General features: G+C 33.7%; 1 protein-coding gene across 1 annotated transcript in view; it reads right to left on the minus strand.

Annotated features, from left to right (window-relative positions):
• The window catches only part of LOC144360098 (uncharacterized), a 53,578-nt gene that overhangs the window by 4,258 nt on the left and 30,850 nt on the right, over positions 1-18,470 (minus strand). The window contains exons 3-11 of the mRNA XM_085499234.1: positions 17,363-18,248; positions 14,029-14,237; positions 12,267-12,438; positions 11,100-11,209; positions 7,501-7,617; positions 6,958-7,139; positions 6,423-6,519; positions 2,060-2,243; positions 1,304-1,429 (exon numbers count right to left, since the gene is read on the minus strand). Coding sequence (XP_085355360.1) covers positions 1,304-1,429; positions 2,060-2,243; positions 6,423-6,519; positions 6,958-7,139; positions 7,501-7,617; positions 11,100-11,209; positions 12,267-12,438; positions 14,029-14,237; positions 17,363-17,837 — 1,672 coding nt within the window. The 5' untranslated portion in view covers positions 17,838-18,248. The remainder of the gene's footprint in view (positions 1-1,303; positions 1,430-2,059; positions 2,244-6,422; positions 6,520-6,957; positions 7,140-7,500; positions 7,618-11,099; positions 11,210-12,266; positions 12,439-14,028; positions 14,238-17,362; positions 18,249-18,470) is intronic.

The following is an 18,470-nucleotide window of genomic DNA, read 5'->3' on the forward strand; positions in this document are numbered from 1 at the left end:
CGGATATACAAAGATTGACATAACTGACTGAGTGCCAAGTTTGAACCAAATCAGTCGAAACATGAAATGACACCAGATATGCAAAATCATGAAACAAAATTAAGTCGAAATGCAAACAAGCAACCTCTCTTCTGAGATAGCGCCACTTTTAGATGGAAATATCATCACGAAATGAACAATTCTTAGGGAGGTCTACCTAAGGCACTTATATGTATAATACCAAAGCCTTCGGACTTGTAATTTTCAACAAGAAGTCAAAAAAATCACTTTTTACCTAAGATGACAAATATATAATCATCAAAATTAGAGCATTGAAGACATCATCATGAAATGAAATAATCTGAGAAACATCCACCTGAAGTACCTATATGTATAGTATCATATCATTACAAAATGAACAAATCTGTAAGAGAGGTCTATCCAGTACACAAAGTATCAAAACAATCAGACAAAAATCCACCTTAGCTTCCTGTATGTATAAAATCAAAGCAATCAGATTAGTGGTTTTCAACTAGAAGACGAAAATATCACTTTTTACCAAAACATTTTCATAAAAATTAAAGATTCAAAGATATGATCACAAAATGAACAAATCTGAGAGGTCTACACCAAGTATGAAAGCAAGCGTTGATGCAGATGACTGACAGTAATATAATTAGCCCCGCTCAACAAAGTCAACAGCTGGGCTGAAAAAAGACATTCATCAAGTAACCAACATATAAAACCATTATATCAAATTGGCCTAAGCATTTCCGAGTGTGAACAAGTCACTGTGAATGACATAGTCCCTGTCCAGATTTTGTGTGAATTATAAACAAAGAAAACTGCATTCTACAATTAAATGCATTTGTCTCATATGATGTCTGATTTATTTGTGAAGTTTGAATTTGATTGCTCTTGGCATGTTGGATATGTGCATTGGAAACTTCATTCATTGAAACAAAATGGATGCAAAAGCGCCATTTTGAATCAAATTCGAAAAATAAAACGTAGTGGATTGTCATATCACGTTTCAATGTGTGTACCAAACCAAATCCACCCACGCATAACTGTGGTGGGAAATGGTGAATATGTGTGATTTTGATACATTTTTAGCAATAAGAAGCCATTTGGTCATGTTAAATTGGATTATGAAACAAATGCATGTGAACATATATATCAATATAAAGTTTACGTTGATCGCTCCAACCATGTATAAGATACTGCATGACACAACAGGCACATGGAAGAACAGCACAGAGGTCAATCTATAAGTCTCAGTTTTTGGACTGTGTCCAAACGGGGACTAAAAATGTAAACTTACTGGAATCATAGACCACATGTCCTGGTGGTCCATTCTCTCGATCCATCATGTACATTCTAATAAATTCCTTGGAATTATATCGGAGCTTGCAAAAATCTGATCTGCTTTGTTCATGTACATTTGTGCCTGCAGAAAATGAAATCATTAATTTCCATAAACATGTATGTATGTATTTGACAAAATGAAGAAAACTGAACCAAGAAGTTAAAAATATTACAACAATGTAACTTCTATACCTCGCCCCTTCATTATCTCAAGCAAGGTAAAACAGTTTGCAGAGACAAAAGTGATATTCATAATTTACCACACAAATATTGTTTATTTTTGTGGTATGTACAGTCACTCCATCACGTGGTACATCAGCGATTATGTTCTGAATTATCATACTATATAAGGAAACAATGAATTACAATGCATTTTGCCACATACAATATTCTTTGCAAATGTTTACACAGAAGATACAAATGTCCTTACATTTCTTGTGACTGGTTTCAGCAATCACAATTTGTTTATTATGTACAAAGCGGGGGAGTCGTCACCTAGGCATGCGTCAGATGGCCATAGCGTGTCATTGTTTACAAACAAGCATCCACCCATGAGCCTTTACGTGCTTAGCGTGTATTGTATTCATCGCTTGGGACTCAATTCTTGCGCATGCGCAGGTGACGATCCTCCCGCTTCAAATATATTTCAGTCCTGCAAACAAAATACATGAGTTATAAAATGTAATATATGAAAAGGCAAGAAAAGTTGTACCTTTAACAAATGTAAATTCATCTCCTTCTCCATGGTGATGTTCACAGTCATTGATCCAATACAAATAGATATCATTACCATATCCATCTACACTAATAGTCAAAGGTGAATTCTGGGAACCCACTGTGTCTTTAATGTATGGTGTTAACAGTGCTTTTCCTGTTTTACCATCTATTATTGTCGACTGTATAAAATGGGAATCAAATTATTAATGGTATAATTGTTGGAAGGACTTGAGCATAGTTTCACACTTATCGTAGGACAGGGGACTGTCGATCAAAGAAAAAGGAAACAAGTAAAACGATATCATCGTCACTGGAAAAGATTACGTAAACATGCTACAACAATTATCCAAGTATTGGCAGGATAAGCCAGCGTAACAAATTTTAGCGGCCGTGGTGCTGATTGGTTTATATTGCTATGAGCTATGATTGATTAGTAAAAGAATAGCCTGGAAATGGCTATCGTGATTTGTGCTAGTTCTCCTCAAGTTAAACATAAAGACAAATAATTGAATAAACACAATAACAATATATGAAATTCACGACAACACTGAACAAGAGTTGCAGATCCATCTCGATGCTGGGAGAATAAGAGTATTTAAAGGTGTGTTTAGGAGCGATGGATTGGCGAACAGGCAGAAATGCAAATAAAGCTGAGGAAGAACTCCTGTGTCTGTGCGAGTAATTAATTATAGATTTTATATTAGATGTATTAAACATAATGCAACTACAGGTAGAAAAATTAACTTGTTCAACTGAAGTTTTCCATTAAGAATGAAGTATACACGAGGGTAAGTGTTATTATTTATTTATTTAGGAAACTCAATTTTTAACTGAAGGAATTAAACTAGATGAAATATTCATGTTTGTTATTTTGAACCTTAGCATTGATTACTGTTCAACTCGGGACATTTAATTGTACTTAGCGAATGTTACTATGACAATCAACCAATTCGAGAAAAACAGTCGACAATGACTAAATGCATGAGAACTCTAAGACAGGAAGAGAAACACGAGCGATGTAGTCGAACAATAGGCATTACGGCAGTCATGTTTGTTTCACCTCGATCAATACAGTATTACCCACGATGCACTATTCCCATAAGCGTGGGTATGTGGAAGTTCATAGCCAAGCGTACTGCGGTCAAGAACAAGGTAAGAAGTTACGCGACGAGACCAACCCGATTTGCGGTCGATTTCCGGGTTCGGGTGCGTTTCATATAATATATATATATATACAAAAAGATCGATACGCACTACACCGCCGAGTGTAGTAGACTTACTCCCGATGGCAATAGGAAGTTTGAAGGAAGCTAATGCAGTTGATTTATAACAGACGAAGTGAAAAATGGAAACCACTTTTCAGTCCCCATTGAGGCATGGCAACTCCACGTTGTGGCAGATTTACACATTACTACAGTTCGACTAAAATTTACAAACACCACGGTCAGTCACACAAAGACCCCCAAATTCAAAAGGGCTTTTAAATGCGTTGGGGAACACGAGACGAACAATTGTGCATACTTTGATGACGACTCCACGTTATGACGCAGTGTGAAAATGGCAATTTAAAACTTTGCTTGCAGATTTTCCGGGGCGGATTCACATAATAGTTTTTTTTAATACTACAGTTCGATAAGTTTACAAACACCACGACCAGTCACACAAAATCCATCAAAAGGAAACTGCAAGTTGTATAATGGCAAAACAGTACCGTGATTTCACAACTTTCGAAATACGTTCGCTTTTATCGATACAGTGGACATGGACACTTGAAAGAACAGCCCATAGAACACAAAGTCTAAACTATCAGAAATTCGTAACACATAATTCGAGTGATGGTATAACAAAATAACTCATCATTTGTAAATTCAATCCATCGAAAAAGTATTAAAAAAAAAACATTTTCATAAACAATTTTTATTATATAAATACACTTTGAAACCAAACATGATTCATAACTATAAATCTATTTGGATACATTCTAACTACAAATTACAAAATACTTATTTTTTTAATGGCGTCATTTACACGTGTGAGTACTTCGGTGACACATTTTATAGCTACGCCTAAAATAGTCAATTATTATTTATTGCGCAACTGTGACCAAACGACATCATTCTGTTAACATCCACACATTTTCATAAAATCTCCATGCACTTTTTGACCTTTCATAAGTAAAATACACTACAATTTACTCCAGAAAAATAATTTCCTTGGTACATTCCTACATTCTTGCATATTAAATGAGGGGTTCAGACACATTCCAAGCGGAACACTTTTCTTGGACTAATAACAAAGCTGGTCAATCATTTCCCAGCTATAACAACTGAATAATATTGAATCAATGATACTAACGAATATCACAGTAATAATTAGGGAAATAATAGTGTGTCATTCTTCTCTCATCGACAATAGTGATCTGTTTGTACATAACCTGACGGGACATTATAACATTGAAGATAATGCAATCATTTGTTCTTGTTCATAAATGTCAAGTATATTTGCAGAGGAATTTCTTTGAAGATGTAATAGTTGTTCAGGATCTAAAATGATGACAATAATAGGTAATTTCCCGATTTTATTTTTGAACGCGAATTGTTTTGTTTTTCATAGCACAGGCCGATCTTTGACGTGGTAATATCCCAATTGACCATCATCAAATGTGTACATCATGTAAATGTCTGATAATGTATAACTGTTTACTGATCAGCTATAGCTTGCGATCTGTTATCAAAACGTTTTTCACAGGTTATTTTATTAACAAGGACGCATTTATATGTTTTTGATATCAACACAATTGAACAACGCCGTTATTTGACCGATTAATTGCCAACCAGTTACTGAGTTAATGCACAAAACAATCAAGTGCGACAGCTTATATGTAACAAGATTTGGTGGGAATTTGGCAAATTTCCAGATGTTTCTCGAACAGCATATGTGTACAATAACTACTATTTTATTGCAATGATTAATAATTTGTTTAATTTGTCTGATAACTAGAATCTACATACATCTAGTTTAATGACTTATGAAATGCAATATAGCAATGTTGTGTAGCGGCTGCAGATAATTAAAGAAATGCCAATCTTTATCTTTGACAAATAGTAATGATTGAAATTTACAACTGCGCATGTTATCGTCCCTCTAGAATATCAAAAAACCATACAAGCCACAGAATATATTTATTATATAGATTTTATTTTACCAATGAAATTATCATTATGAAGTTTAACTGTTATGTCTTTCATTTTGTTTCATAATTGAAATTCAGGACTATATAAATAGCAAATTAAGTTGTACATGGGTGTGTATTTGAGGTTTGACTGCAAGGAACTAAATTACATACCCTTTCCAATCCACATTTGACTGAAAGATGAAAGACCCTTTTAGGGAGAAAATAAATATGCGAAATGAGATGCATTACCATTGATTTTCACTGGAATAAGCACACAAAATATGCATGTTAAATTGCAATAGTATTTGCATACTATCGGAAATTACGGTGAACAATTATTAGGGTCTGTGGGGAAAAGAGATTCATCACTATCTTTGTTGAATGTTTTCAATTGTACGCAAACTCTCAATGCAAAGAAATTTCCGTCCTGATGTTTTCTTGCACGACTTGAGCTGCAATATCATCCTTTGATAGGTCAAGAGTGTGATTAATCAATCAGAATGCGGTGTTGTAATGACGCAAACGAAAACTGAATATGGTATGAAGTTTTTACAGCCTTACGCGGTAGTTGACAGGCCATTGTCGAAGCATAGGTTATGCACGATTACTGTTGTCTGCACATTCGCACGATGTTAATGTCAGGCGATTTCAGCGCCATATTTTATAAATTTGATTACCGAAAAATCAATCAATGCTCAAAGATCGTGTATTATGGCCAGACTGTCAAATTTGGAGCATTGTTAGGCGCTTAGCCGAATGTGGACCTGAAAATAGTAATGTCCCAAAATTAGGGTGTAAGTGCTTATTCGAGCACGAGTAAGGTAAAATCATAGTGATTATTCCATGTATCGTAATAGTGTGAAATGGTAATGGTTGACATCGCTGTAACAAAGGCAATTAATCATTTTGTTCAATTATTATATTCAACCTTCTTTTCTCTCTCCAATAAATAAAAGTGTGAACATATGAAAATTTTCACCATTTGCAAAGTTCACCATTTGTATAATTTATTTCAAGACTTATAAAGCTAGGATAATGATCTCAATATACAAAAGCTTAACATTTTGCTAACTGATTGTGTCTATGAAATGATATATATGTATGTGGAACAGGATGGACCTGACATCTCTCGCTGGTTTAACCATATGTATCTAATATGATGGTGGTATATGTGACAGCTTACCTGTGAATAATAGTAGATTGGAAAACCAGGTCCATATGCATATTTAATCATAAAATCAGGGACATTGTCTTGATTGTAAAAACCAGGAGCAGGAGTACTGTTCATTGAAAAATTAATATACATTAAACACAAGTTTTGAAAAAATGATTTTGTTTGATATCACACAGTATGATTTAGTATTACAAATTTCGACTGTAAATATACAGTAAATAAAATGTATAGGACTGCATGTATAGCCAAATCAGGGATTTTTGCACATTAGATTTTTAGAATTGTTATTATCTTATATGCTGTTTTTATGACGCTTAAAAAGTAACATATCCTGGTACCTTTGGGGGTATAAATTCACTAACAATGAAAATTTCTCAATTATTTCTTCCAAAATGCAAGCAGTTGTCATTAAAGTTTAAAGAAAGATTAACATGGCAAAAATGTATGTATAATATAAGAAATATGCTGTTAAATAACAATACCCCATGAAAGTACCAAGATGTGTTACCTTACAAGGTCATGTATAAGTCTTAATTACTTTTACCTATAGGATTCTGACCATGGCATTGAAAAACTCCAAATATAGTCATAGGTGTCACCGTTGATAGCAACAACAGTAGAATTATACATTGCCATAACGATATCAATTACACCATCACCAGTAATATCAATCAAAACAGGAGGAGTCATTACACCTTTAAAATCATCTCTATAAAGTTCTTGGGCCTTAAAATTATAAAAATAAAACAATTAAAAATATAACAATTTTCCATTTGCAAAATTAGGCCAAATACAAAGTTAGATCAATTTCTGGTCAACGCACATCAGTTCTAAAGGCTGCACTCAATTATTTCTTTTTATATTTCAAAAACAGAATGAGGGGAATGTGTCTGCTCTTGGTGGAGCAACTTCTTGTTCACATATGCACACATTAACTTTCTTATGGATCATATGAAAAAAAAATAATGTCACCGAATCATTATTAGATTATAGTATTCCCAAAAAAGTATGTGTTATTACAGCAGAGAACATGATCTGACCTGCGCATGCATTACCTGATGAGATAATATAGAAAAATAAAGCTTACCTTGTGAATGTGCCCTTCGTATAAGTCTTCTAATGAAATAGACCACAAGGATCCACCATGTGTTTCACCACCAGTACCAAACAAAACCATCTCCTCACCATGCTTATTATAGTACACCTTAAAAAAGTATAAGTTATTATATCCATGAGAGAAAACCAAGTAATTCACACCCAATAGGAGAATACTGCTTGGCATTTAAAAAAAATAATTATCGGTGCAGCACTGATGGCATCAGTTATCATTTCACAACTTGAAGAAATAGTATACACAAACATATCGTCATCACTAGTTCTTAATTTCATTCTGCACTGGACTGTTTAATTGTCCCCACTGAATACACCCTAAAAACAGCAGATACTAATTGTTGAACTATAGAGAGCACTATAACAATAGCTCTTAATTTCTCATTGCACTGAAATGTTTCAATATCCCCCACTGTATGTATTGCCATATATTCACCTTGAAAACAGCAGATATCAATTGTTGAACTATAGAGGGCACTATAACACTAGTTCTTGATTTCTCTCTGCATTGGACTGTATGAATATTCCCACCGAATGTATTGCCATATATTCAGTGTAAAAACAGCAGATATCAATTGTTGAACTACAGAGGGCACTATAAAACTAGTTCTCAATTTTTCCTTACACTGAAATGTTTGAATATCCCCACTGAATGTATTGTCATATATTCATCCTAATAACAGCAGATCTCAATTGTTGAACTATAGAGGGCACTATAACAGTAGTTCTCACTGAAATGTTTGAATATCCCCACTGAATGTATTGCTATATATTCACCTGAAAACACCAGATATGAATTTAAAACTATAGAGGGCACTATAACATTAGTTCTTAACCTCTCTCTGCACTGGATTGTTTGTAATATCCCCACTGAATGTATTGTCATATATTCATCCTAATAACAGCAGATATACATTGTTGAACTACAAAGGGCACTATACAACTAGTTCTTAATTTCCTTCAGCTCTGGACTGTTTAATTGTCCCCACTTAATGTATTGTCATACATTCATTCTAAAAACAACAGATATGAGTTATTGAACTATAGAGGGTACTATAACACTAGTTCTCAATTTTCCCTGCACTGGACTGTTTGAATATCCTCACTGAATGTATTGCCATATATTCATCCTAATAACAGCAGATATCAATTGTTGAACTATAGAGGGCACTATAACACTAGTTCTTAATTTCTCACTGCACTGGATTGTTTGAATATCCCCACTGAATGTATTGTCATACATTGATCCTAAAACAGCAGATATCAATTGTTGAACTGTAGAGGGCGCAATAACACTTGTTCCTAATTTCTCTCTTCATTGGAATGTTTGAATATCCCCACTGAATTTATTGCCATATATTCATAGTCAATACAGCAGATATGAATTGTTGAACTATAGAGGGCACTATAACACTAGTGAATAATTTCTCTCTGCCATGGACTGTTTGATAATCCCCACTGAATGTATTGCCATATATTCATCCTAATAACAGCAGATATCAATTGTTGAACTATAGAGGGAACTATAACACTAGTGAATAATTTCTCTCTGCCATGGACTGTTTGATAATCCCCACTGAATATAATGCTATATATTAACCCTAAAAACAGATATGAATTTTTAAGCTAAAAATGGAGAAGGACACAAGAACAAATATAAATGGTTTGTTATATATAATTTCACAATTTTTTAACTACAAATATGTCAGGAGCAACAAAACAATGTATACTTTCAGGAAACAAGTAATTGTTAATGGAATTAAGAGGAATATTATTCATACCAAAAATAATATGCACCAAAAGCATAGTTAATAATTTAGAGTGAAGAATTGGTTGGTCTATCAACAGAAATTAGATGTATTAAATGAATCTTCCAAAATCATAATGTATGATCAGAAATTAAAAAGAATATGCTATTCATGCATTTTTTGTATCCAAACTTAATTTCATTTGTCCAGTCTCATGTACAAAGATACAAAACACAAAACAAATCATCATAAACATGCATCTTAACATGTATAATGTTTGTTAAAAACCAACAAAAATTAAATCCTGTCCTAGATACCATAATTGGAAAAAACAAGATGGAAACCAGTTGGCCATTTTTAATCTGATTATGGAACAAACTGACATGTATGTTATAGTGCCCTATATGTATGATGTATGTGCCAAATATGAATGAAAATGGTCCATAAGCCTTGCAGATGCAGTAGTATGGTAAAAAAGCAAGAAAACAAGTTGTCATGGACATGTAATCTGAAATGTACAATGTACGTACCAAATTTGAACAAAAATTGACAAAACATGTATAAGATATAGCACATTTTCAAAAAACCAAAATGGCTGCCAGTCAGCCATCTTTGATCAGATCTCGAAACAAATCATCATGGACATGTATCCTAACATGTATAATGAATGTATCAAATTGGAACAAAAACTGACAAAGCATGCATAAGATACCACATTTTCAAAAAAAAAAAAATGGCTGCCAGTCAGCCATCTTGGATGTGCATATGTCCCAAATAGAGTACTAGGCACATGCAAATAATGAACAGATTTGGACAACAGAGTTCTGAAATATGACGTTCTGAAAGATGGACAGATGGTGATCAAATTATAATACCCTGTTTTGAACTTTTGTTTGAACGGGGACTATTAATAAAAAAATATATACCTCAAGGTAGAGATGCAGGTTTGTGGGCACTTGGAAGTGACTTTTTTTTTTTTGCCTTTTATTATCCAAACAGTACTATCTTGGCTATAGACTGTTAAAATTTTGTAGAAGTGTGAATAGTGGAACATAATCAAAAGACGATTTTAAAATATAGATAGCAGGTGCAAACATTCTCTTTTTTGAATGCTTAGCAAGATTTAACAAGGCTGTACATAAATAATAAAAAAGAAACATGGTGAAAAAAAGAAATGACGGGATCTCCATATTATGCACTATATTTAACTTTTTACAAAATGATAATACATTTAAATTCGAAATTGTTACAGCCATTTTAATGATGAGCATCTTTTTAGTGCACATCCCAGAACTTTGAAAAAAAGTAGCTCCTAGATGCTTTGACCTTTTGTTTTGAAATTATCACAAATGATTGACAATGTTTTTATCTTCAAAACGCCGTCGAGGCATTGTTTTTGGTTGAACAGTGTTACAACAATCGTACAGACAACTAGCCTGGGTGTTAATTTATGCATAAACTTGAAGTAGTGAAATTTGAGCTGCTGCCCTACAAAATTGACAACTGGTAGACAATTTTCAAGACGGCACTTTCTTCATAGTAAACAGATGTACCCATAAACCAATTTTGATAGGAATCAGAAGCATGGTTTAGAAGCTATTTTTTTTAATCACTTTTGACCAAAAAAGCACATTTTTGTGCATATTTCGAAGTACAGTGTCCATAACAAAAAAATACTAACAAAATTTTAAAATTCATACAATAAGCTTTCCAAAAATAGATAGTTTTGTGAACAAGGGAGGTCATCTTGGTTTCCTAATTAACTAATTAAAATACCTGTCAGGTAAACTGCATCTCTACCTTAAGTGAATAATAAAGCAATATATACCTGAGGTGAATAATACGATTCAAGTTTGTCAGGTACTTGTACCCACTGTAAAATATCTCCAGTGAATCCACTGAAAAATATGAGTCTTCCAATCTTTTCTACTGGTTTACCTTCAAATAGGAAAAAAACTACGAGATTATTAAACAGTACCATGTACAAATTTATATTAAAATATTTTCTACTTTTTACAATTTCATGACTAACTGAAGTTAATGTACATTGAATGTTGAATATAGGTTTCATTTGACGTTTGTGTAGAATAACAGCAGACATTCAGTTATTGACAAGTTGCTTCAGTGATGTGACTGTGATTACCCATAATTCCATCTGGTTTGTAATAACAAATATTGGTTGGTAATAGTTTGGTATATGTCACCAATACCAGTAAATGTCAAACGCACATTTACGTCAAAACACATTTCTATATTTTTTTTGCCAAATTGCTCAATAGTTTCATGTTTTGCTCGAGTAGTGTTTTTTTGTAAACAGTGAACCAAACTTAGTTTATGATCATACTATACAAATATAGTAGATAACAAATCCTTAGCACCTGGTGGTTTTTTGAATGGATGAAACAAAAAAATAGCCATAATACCATCCAGGTAATGAGGTAAACTATTCATGTCGGTTATTATATTCTCTACAAAGCTGCATTTTTACATCTATTTGAATTGTTTTTCATCAGACTTTGAATTCTGATCACACATGCAATGTTCTTTTGAAAAACAAATACAGCAGACTCATTCGGATTTTAAGAAAGTTCAAAATAGTATACCAGTAAAAAGTTTTAAAGAAATGTAAAATGGTACAAATTATAAAGAATCCTGGGTAATCTTAAACTGCCAAATTACAGTAGAAAACAATGTATGGAGAGAGGAAAACATGAACTGATTTTTTTGAAGGATATCTGATGAGCTTGGCTATCAAGGTGATACCATTCTTTCATAGGGTTAACTGACTTGGATCTTTGAGGGGATCTCCACCATGCATGGCTATTAAGATGACACCATTTTTTCATTGGGTGAAGTGTCTTGTATCTCTGAGGGGATCTCCACCATGCATGGCTATTAAGATGAAACCATTGGGTGAACTGACCTGGATCTCTGAGGGAATCTCTGCCACACATGAATATTAAGATGAAACCATTCTTTCATAGGGTGAACTGACCTGGATCTCTGAGGGGATCTCCACCATGCATGGCTAACACATCTTGCACACCATCACCATTCATATCACGTATAAATTGAGGAGTGTAGAGATTACTGATATCCACTTTTGCTTCATGTTCATCAAATCTCCATAGCAACGCACCAGTAGCTCCACTTACAGCATGGAAAACCTGATAAGGATATGGAGTTTGAACAACAAAATCGTATGAAATTTAGAGCCTGACTTAAATTACTTCTTAATATTGCAATAAAGATGGAGATCTAACAAACCATTTGAGATTTTTGTCATAGAACAGGAATGACAAGCGATTTGAATACCATACCATATATGGAAATGATCTAGCAATCAATTTGAATATCATACCATATATGGAAATGATCTAGCAATCAATTTGAATATCATACCATATATAGAAATGATCTAGCAATGCTATTGTAGGTAACATTGCATTGTAGTGGGAGGTATAAATACTTTCTAGCAGGTCTGTATAGCGGTTAAGAAATAAGTTTTCTAGTTGGTTATATTAAAGGGCGGTGGTCGTCACGCATGCATAAGATATGGGTCTCATATGAACAAAGAGATGACGACTTTGACTGTTGTGCAGATCAATGAGTCTAAACTAAGACATTACCAAGCTTTAATTAGATGCTTTCTTTGGTGATTGGAAGACATCAACGGAGTCATCGGCAGTAATTAGTGCAAGTCATGTCCAGGTCAAAACTCATATTCGTGATTTAATTAGAAGAGCACATTGGATTGTGGGAAAATCAATGTTTATGAAAATAAATGTCCCATATGGCACAACGACCTCCACCCTTTAAAGTGGAACATGTAAAATACATAATGTATTAAAAATATGATTGAAATCACCCAGTTTGTCATCTCTGGGAAATGGCTGCAAACAAACCAATTACAATAAATAAAATCAATAATTTAACCTTTTTGCCTTCAAATGCAACTGATTTTACTGACAAACTACATTCTGCACCTCAAAGACTCAATTAATCTTGTGTTTTTTTAACAAAATTGAATGCCAGGCAACAGTTCCAAGGATTGCATATCAGTGTTTAATCTCAGTTGCAATGTCTTAGATCTAGAGACTGTGACAGCGGAAAGGTTTACTGCACCAATTAACTGGTGCATCATTGATGTAACAAAAAAATATATATTATTAAATCCAATTTGTAATATGGTAATAAATGTATAATTCACAGTGTAAAAACATTTTCGCTTGTCTGAAGTCGCATACCCTCAGGAGCAGACATATGTTACAGAACGTTCTATGTTGCTGAGGCAAGCATTAATTACTGTACCATGAATTTATATAGGCTCTGCGTGAGCTGCTGCAGCATGCAGGTCAAAGAACCGATGAAAAAGACTGAAGTCGAGGAAACAGCACAAACTCAACTTTGAAGTAATCCTGAACAACCAAATTGTTGCACATGTAGGGGTAATCATGTTACACTGTTCAGGAGAGTCTCAACAAGTACCCCAAAGTAGAGTTTTCTGCGACTTATTGGCCTTGTTTTCACTTTGATGTTTGCCAGGTGGTGAAAATGCTCAGATATCCATCCCCCCAATGACACTGTCACGTACACTTTTCTTTTGTCTTGAAAACTAATCTCACCTATTGAGCTAACTCATCTTAATTTTGAAGAATTCACTGACTCAGTATACCCACAATATCTTGTAAGAGGACACACTGGTTTGCATATTGCAATGTATGTAATCTTTGTCCCAAATATTTCAAGATACTTACCCCAGCTCGGCCACCGCCAAGGCAGTCTCTAACACCATCACTATCAATATCAACATTACAATTGACAGCAAATACTTCATGTTCTGTGTAATGCCTCCATAATTCATCACCAGTTTTTCCATCTAAAGCCAATAAACCTCCAAGACATGGATGAAAACCATCAAAGTATAAATCGCATAAAATAGGCTCAGCAAAATAACGATCAGCTCCTGAAAACAACAGATCACCAGTCAGCCATTTTGGATTTGATGGTGATTTGTCTGATATGGTGTATGTGTGAAGTTTTAACTTCAATGGTTCAGGCAGGTCAAATATATGGATCCAGGACTACATTCTTTATAACAAAGTTTAATTATAACGTGATGATAGTACTACCAGTGGAAAAGCCAACAATTTATTAATCATTATGCAAATTAGGTAATTAGTATGCAACAAATATTCCCAAAACTGTCTGTGCATTGTCCCAGAGCATCTATGTACCAAGTTCCATCAAAATCAAATGAATGGCTCTTTTAGATATCAGTAGAACAGTCATGAAACAGCTAAAAATTAGCTAATTCTCTTGCAAATTAAGGAATATATATGCATGAATTGTTAGTCAAAATTAATCAGGTCTGCTAATTGTCCCAGAGCAACTATGTGCCAAGTTTTATCAAAATCCAATGCGTGGTTCTTTAGATATTAGTAGAACATGCAAATTAGGTAACTAATATGCAGGGATTTCAACCAAAACCTAATCAAATCTTGGCATTAGCCAGGCGCATCTATGCATTAAGTTCCATCAAAGCAGCATATGGTTCTTGAGATATCAATGGAATGATATTATGTATGATGATCTGTCCAGGTATGTCGCATAAATGGATCAACTGCATTATTTAATATGAAATGGCTGCCAAATGGCTATTTTGAAATACAATCAAGGAAAGCTTAGAAAGAACTCCTGTGTGCTGAGAGTATCGGAGACACATTAAAATGAATTCAAAATTTAAGATTTGCTTCTTAAACGAGAAGTTTGGCAACTAATATTTGTCTGCTATTCAAGATGCACAACATGAAAACAATGTGATTCACATTATCAAAATTTATAACATAAACAGAAAATAAATTTGATTTTTCATCCATGGGTTTTAAGTCTAAATAATTCTAGAGCACCTCTGTGATGAATTCAATTTAAATCTGCTTTTTTTTATTTGGTTATCAGAAATAGGCTAATAATGGGTAATCAATAGGCATGTTTATCAACATTAACTACATGTAATCTTGTCTGTGGATTATCTCAATGAACCAAATGAAATATTATACAAATTAAGCAACTATTATGCATATATTTAAGTCTGTATATTGTTTCAGGGTGCACATGTAAAAAGTTTCATTATAATGTGATGATTAATCCCAACTAAATTAGTGGAAAGCTGAAAAGTAAATTATTATGCAAATTAGGTAATTATTATGAATGTATATAAACCTAAAACTAATTAGATCATCACATTGTGTTAGAGTATATATGTACCAAGATTCATTGAATTAAGATAAGTACTGTCACAGACCATCTATGTACAAAGTTTTATTTAAATTTAATTTGGACCATTATGCAAATTATGCAAATTAGGTAATTAACATGATCTGATTTCAACCCAAAACTGAGCAGGTCTGTGCATTGTTCTATAGCATCAATGTACCAAGTTTCATTGAAATGGGATAAGTAGTACGTGATATCAGTGTAAAAGCTGAACAAAGGCTGATTATGCAAATTAGGTAATTAATAAGCATTGATTTTAACCCAAAACTAATCAGGTCCATGCATTGTCCTAAAACATCTATGTACCAAGATTCATTGAAATAGGATAATTAGTACTTATGATATCAGTGTAAAAGCCGAAAATTAACTAATTATGCATATCAGTTGATTAATATGCACACATTTTTACCAAAAATTAATGAATGGGATAATTAGTACTTGCGATATCAGTGTAAAAGCGGAAAATAAATTAATTATGCATATCAGTTGATTAATAAGCACACATTTTTACCAAAAATTAATCTATGGGATAATTAGTACTTACGATATCAGTGTAAAAGCCAAAAATGACCTAATTATGCAAATTAGTTGATTAATATGCACACATTTTACCAAAAATTAATCAGGTCTCTGCATTGTTCTAGAGCTTTTATGTATCAAGTTTCATTGAAAAGTAGTGAAGCAATAAAACTTGAAATATCAAAAGCTGAAAATCGATTAATTATGCAAATTAGGTCATTAATATTTCACAGAGCAATAAAAAGTACCAGTAATATGTTTAATGATACTTGTATGTAAAATATTTGCAGTATTGCATTTAAAGGTTTTGTTACAAAGCGCAACAATTCTTCTACTTTCACAAATATTATTTTAATTTATGTACCATTATTCAATTAATTTTGCTGAGATGTAATTGGAAAAGAAGAATTAAAAAATATGTTTGAAATTATTATACTATACTTGGTACAAGGGAGCATTCTAAATTTTAAGGAACACTTGAGCCTATGTTACGCTGTTCAGGGAGAAAACACACTGTATCAGACATAGCATTTAATGTATGCTCGAGCAAAGCTACGTCACAGAACACTCTACATTGCATGGATGAGCACCACTCTACTATATATTTTATTGGCTCTGTGGAAGCTGCAAGGAAACGCTGGTTGAAGGCTAAAACAGCAAAAGTCCAAATAACAGCACAAACTCAACTTTAAGGCAATCCTGAACAACAAAATTAATGTACATGTATGTTGCTTACGTAGAAATGGCCTTGTTATACTGTTCAGAAGAGCCTTAACATTGAGCCCACAGTACAATTTATGGCTTTTGTTTTCACCGGTTATATTTGCCAAGTGGTGAAAATGCTGGATGTCTGCTTCAAGAATATAAATGGGTAGAAAATGTATATCCTTCCTCTCTCCCCTAGTCTATACTAACACCACACCCCACATCCTTCATTTTGTCAATCACACCCCACCCCCAAAAAAAACATTTAAGTTGTACCTGTACATGGCACACTGATCATGTTTAAACTTTGTCGTTACATTTGAAGATAATCATAAAAGGACATTACATTCATCTCATACACGAGAATTTTCTACAATTCCTTTTTGTTATATAGCAAACCACATGGATACTGTGTAACAAAAACTTTGGATATAATTGTCTATATAACGGGATATCATGCTGCCATCACTTTAATGAGTCTATCTGAGAAGTAACCATAACGATTTGTATTCAATTTTCAAAAAGGCAAATTGACGACTGAATCTCATCTCAGAATCAAATAGATGAAGATCCATTGCCATGGTAACTCACCTGTAGCAAATCCCATAATGACATCAGGTGTTCCATCCTGATTGACATCATTCAATCTAAAGGCTGTCTCTGTTAGCAACTGATGCAGAGTATGAGACCACACTTCCTCAACCTCAAATTCAGTGCATCCGATAATCTTCACATCATCAGTTCCTTGGTCACCATGGGAACCATTCAGAACATTCTTTTCAGTGAGAACTTTTATCAGCTGAAGGCTAAGAAATGCCATCCCAATGAGAAGAGATATGAGCAAGATAAGATAAATGATGCTCTTTGCAACAGCCTGGCGGTGCAGATAGTAACGCTTTTTACCATATGGTTGCTCTGGCAATTGGATGGTTCTTTTCCTTGGAGACATCAAAGGTTTCACAATAGTCGCTTGTGGCATTGAAAACAACTCATCTTCTTCTTCTTCATCCTGTTCAGAACAAGTCTCATCTTCCTCTTTCATGTTAATCCTTGTATAAGCAGACATAGTACTCTAAAATCTAAATTATCTTAGTTTTTGGAAGTGCTGATCATGTGATCCAAGAGCATTTAAAGCATGTTGCAAGACTTCGTGACAACTTAGCATAAGATATTACTGCATTATGTACTGTTGCATTAAGTATTACTGCATCAGATATCGTTTAGTAAGCACAGATTTAACACAATCAGTTCATGGGTACCATGCGTCTTGCATGTGACTACCATGTATTTGCCATGTGGTCACCATTTGTCTACTATGTGGCTACCATGCATCTAGCATGAGGCTACCATGTGGCTACCAAGCATCCTGCAACCTTCGTGTGGTTAATTGTCATTCAAATTCAGCATCCAGACAATACCAACAATTCAGGATACTTTCTGAATTACTGCAAAGAAATGGTGAACCTGCTGCTACCATCTGTTAATGACACATGAGGTATGAATATAAATCCAATATGTTGTATACATGTATATAAAGTAGATATAAAGTTAATTTTCACCTAAAATGTCATTAAGAATATGCTAAATAAATGGTTGCTATGGTTACTGATCAGATGAATTGATGTATGAGGAAGACACCTACCCAATAATGCATTAAATAAAACTCAGCACTGTAAACGCATTAATTATTCAAAGAATT

The sequence above is a fragment of the Saccoglossus kowalevskii genome, chromosome 5, assembly GCF_978046115.1.
Source record: "Saccoglossus kowalevskii chromosome 5, keSacKowa6.1, whole genome shotgun sequence".
Classification (NCBI taxonomy): Eukaryota; Metazoa; Hemichordata; class Enteropneusta; family Harrimaniidae; genus Saccoglossus; species Saccoglossus kowalevskii.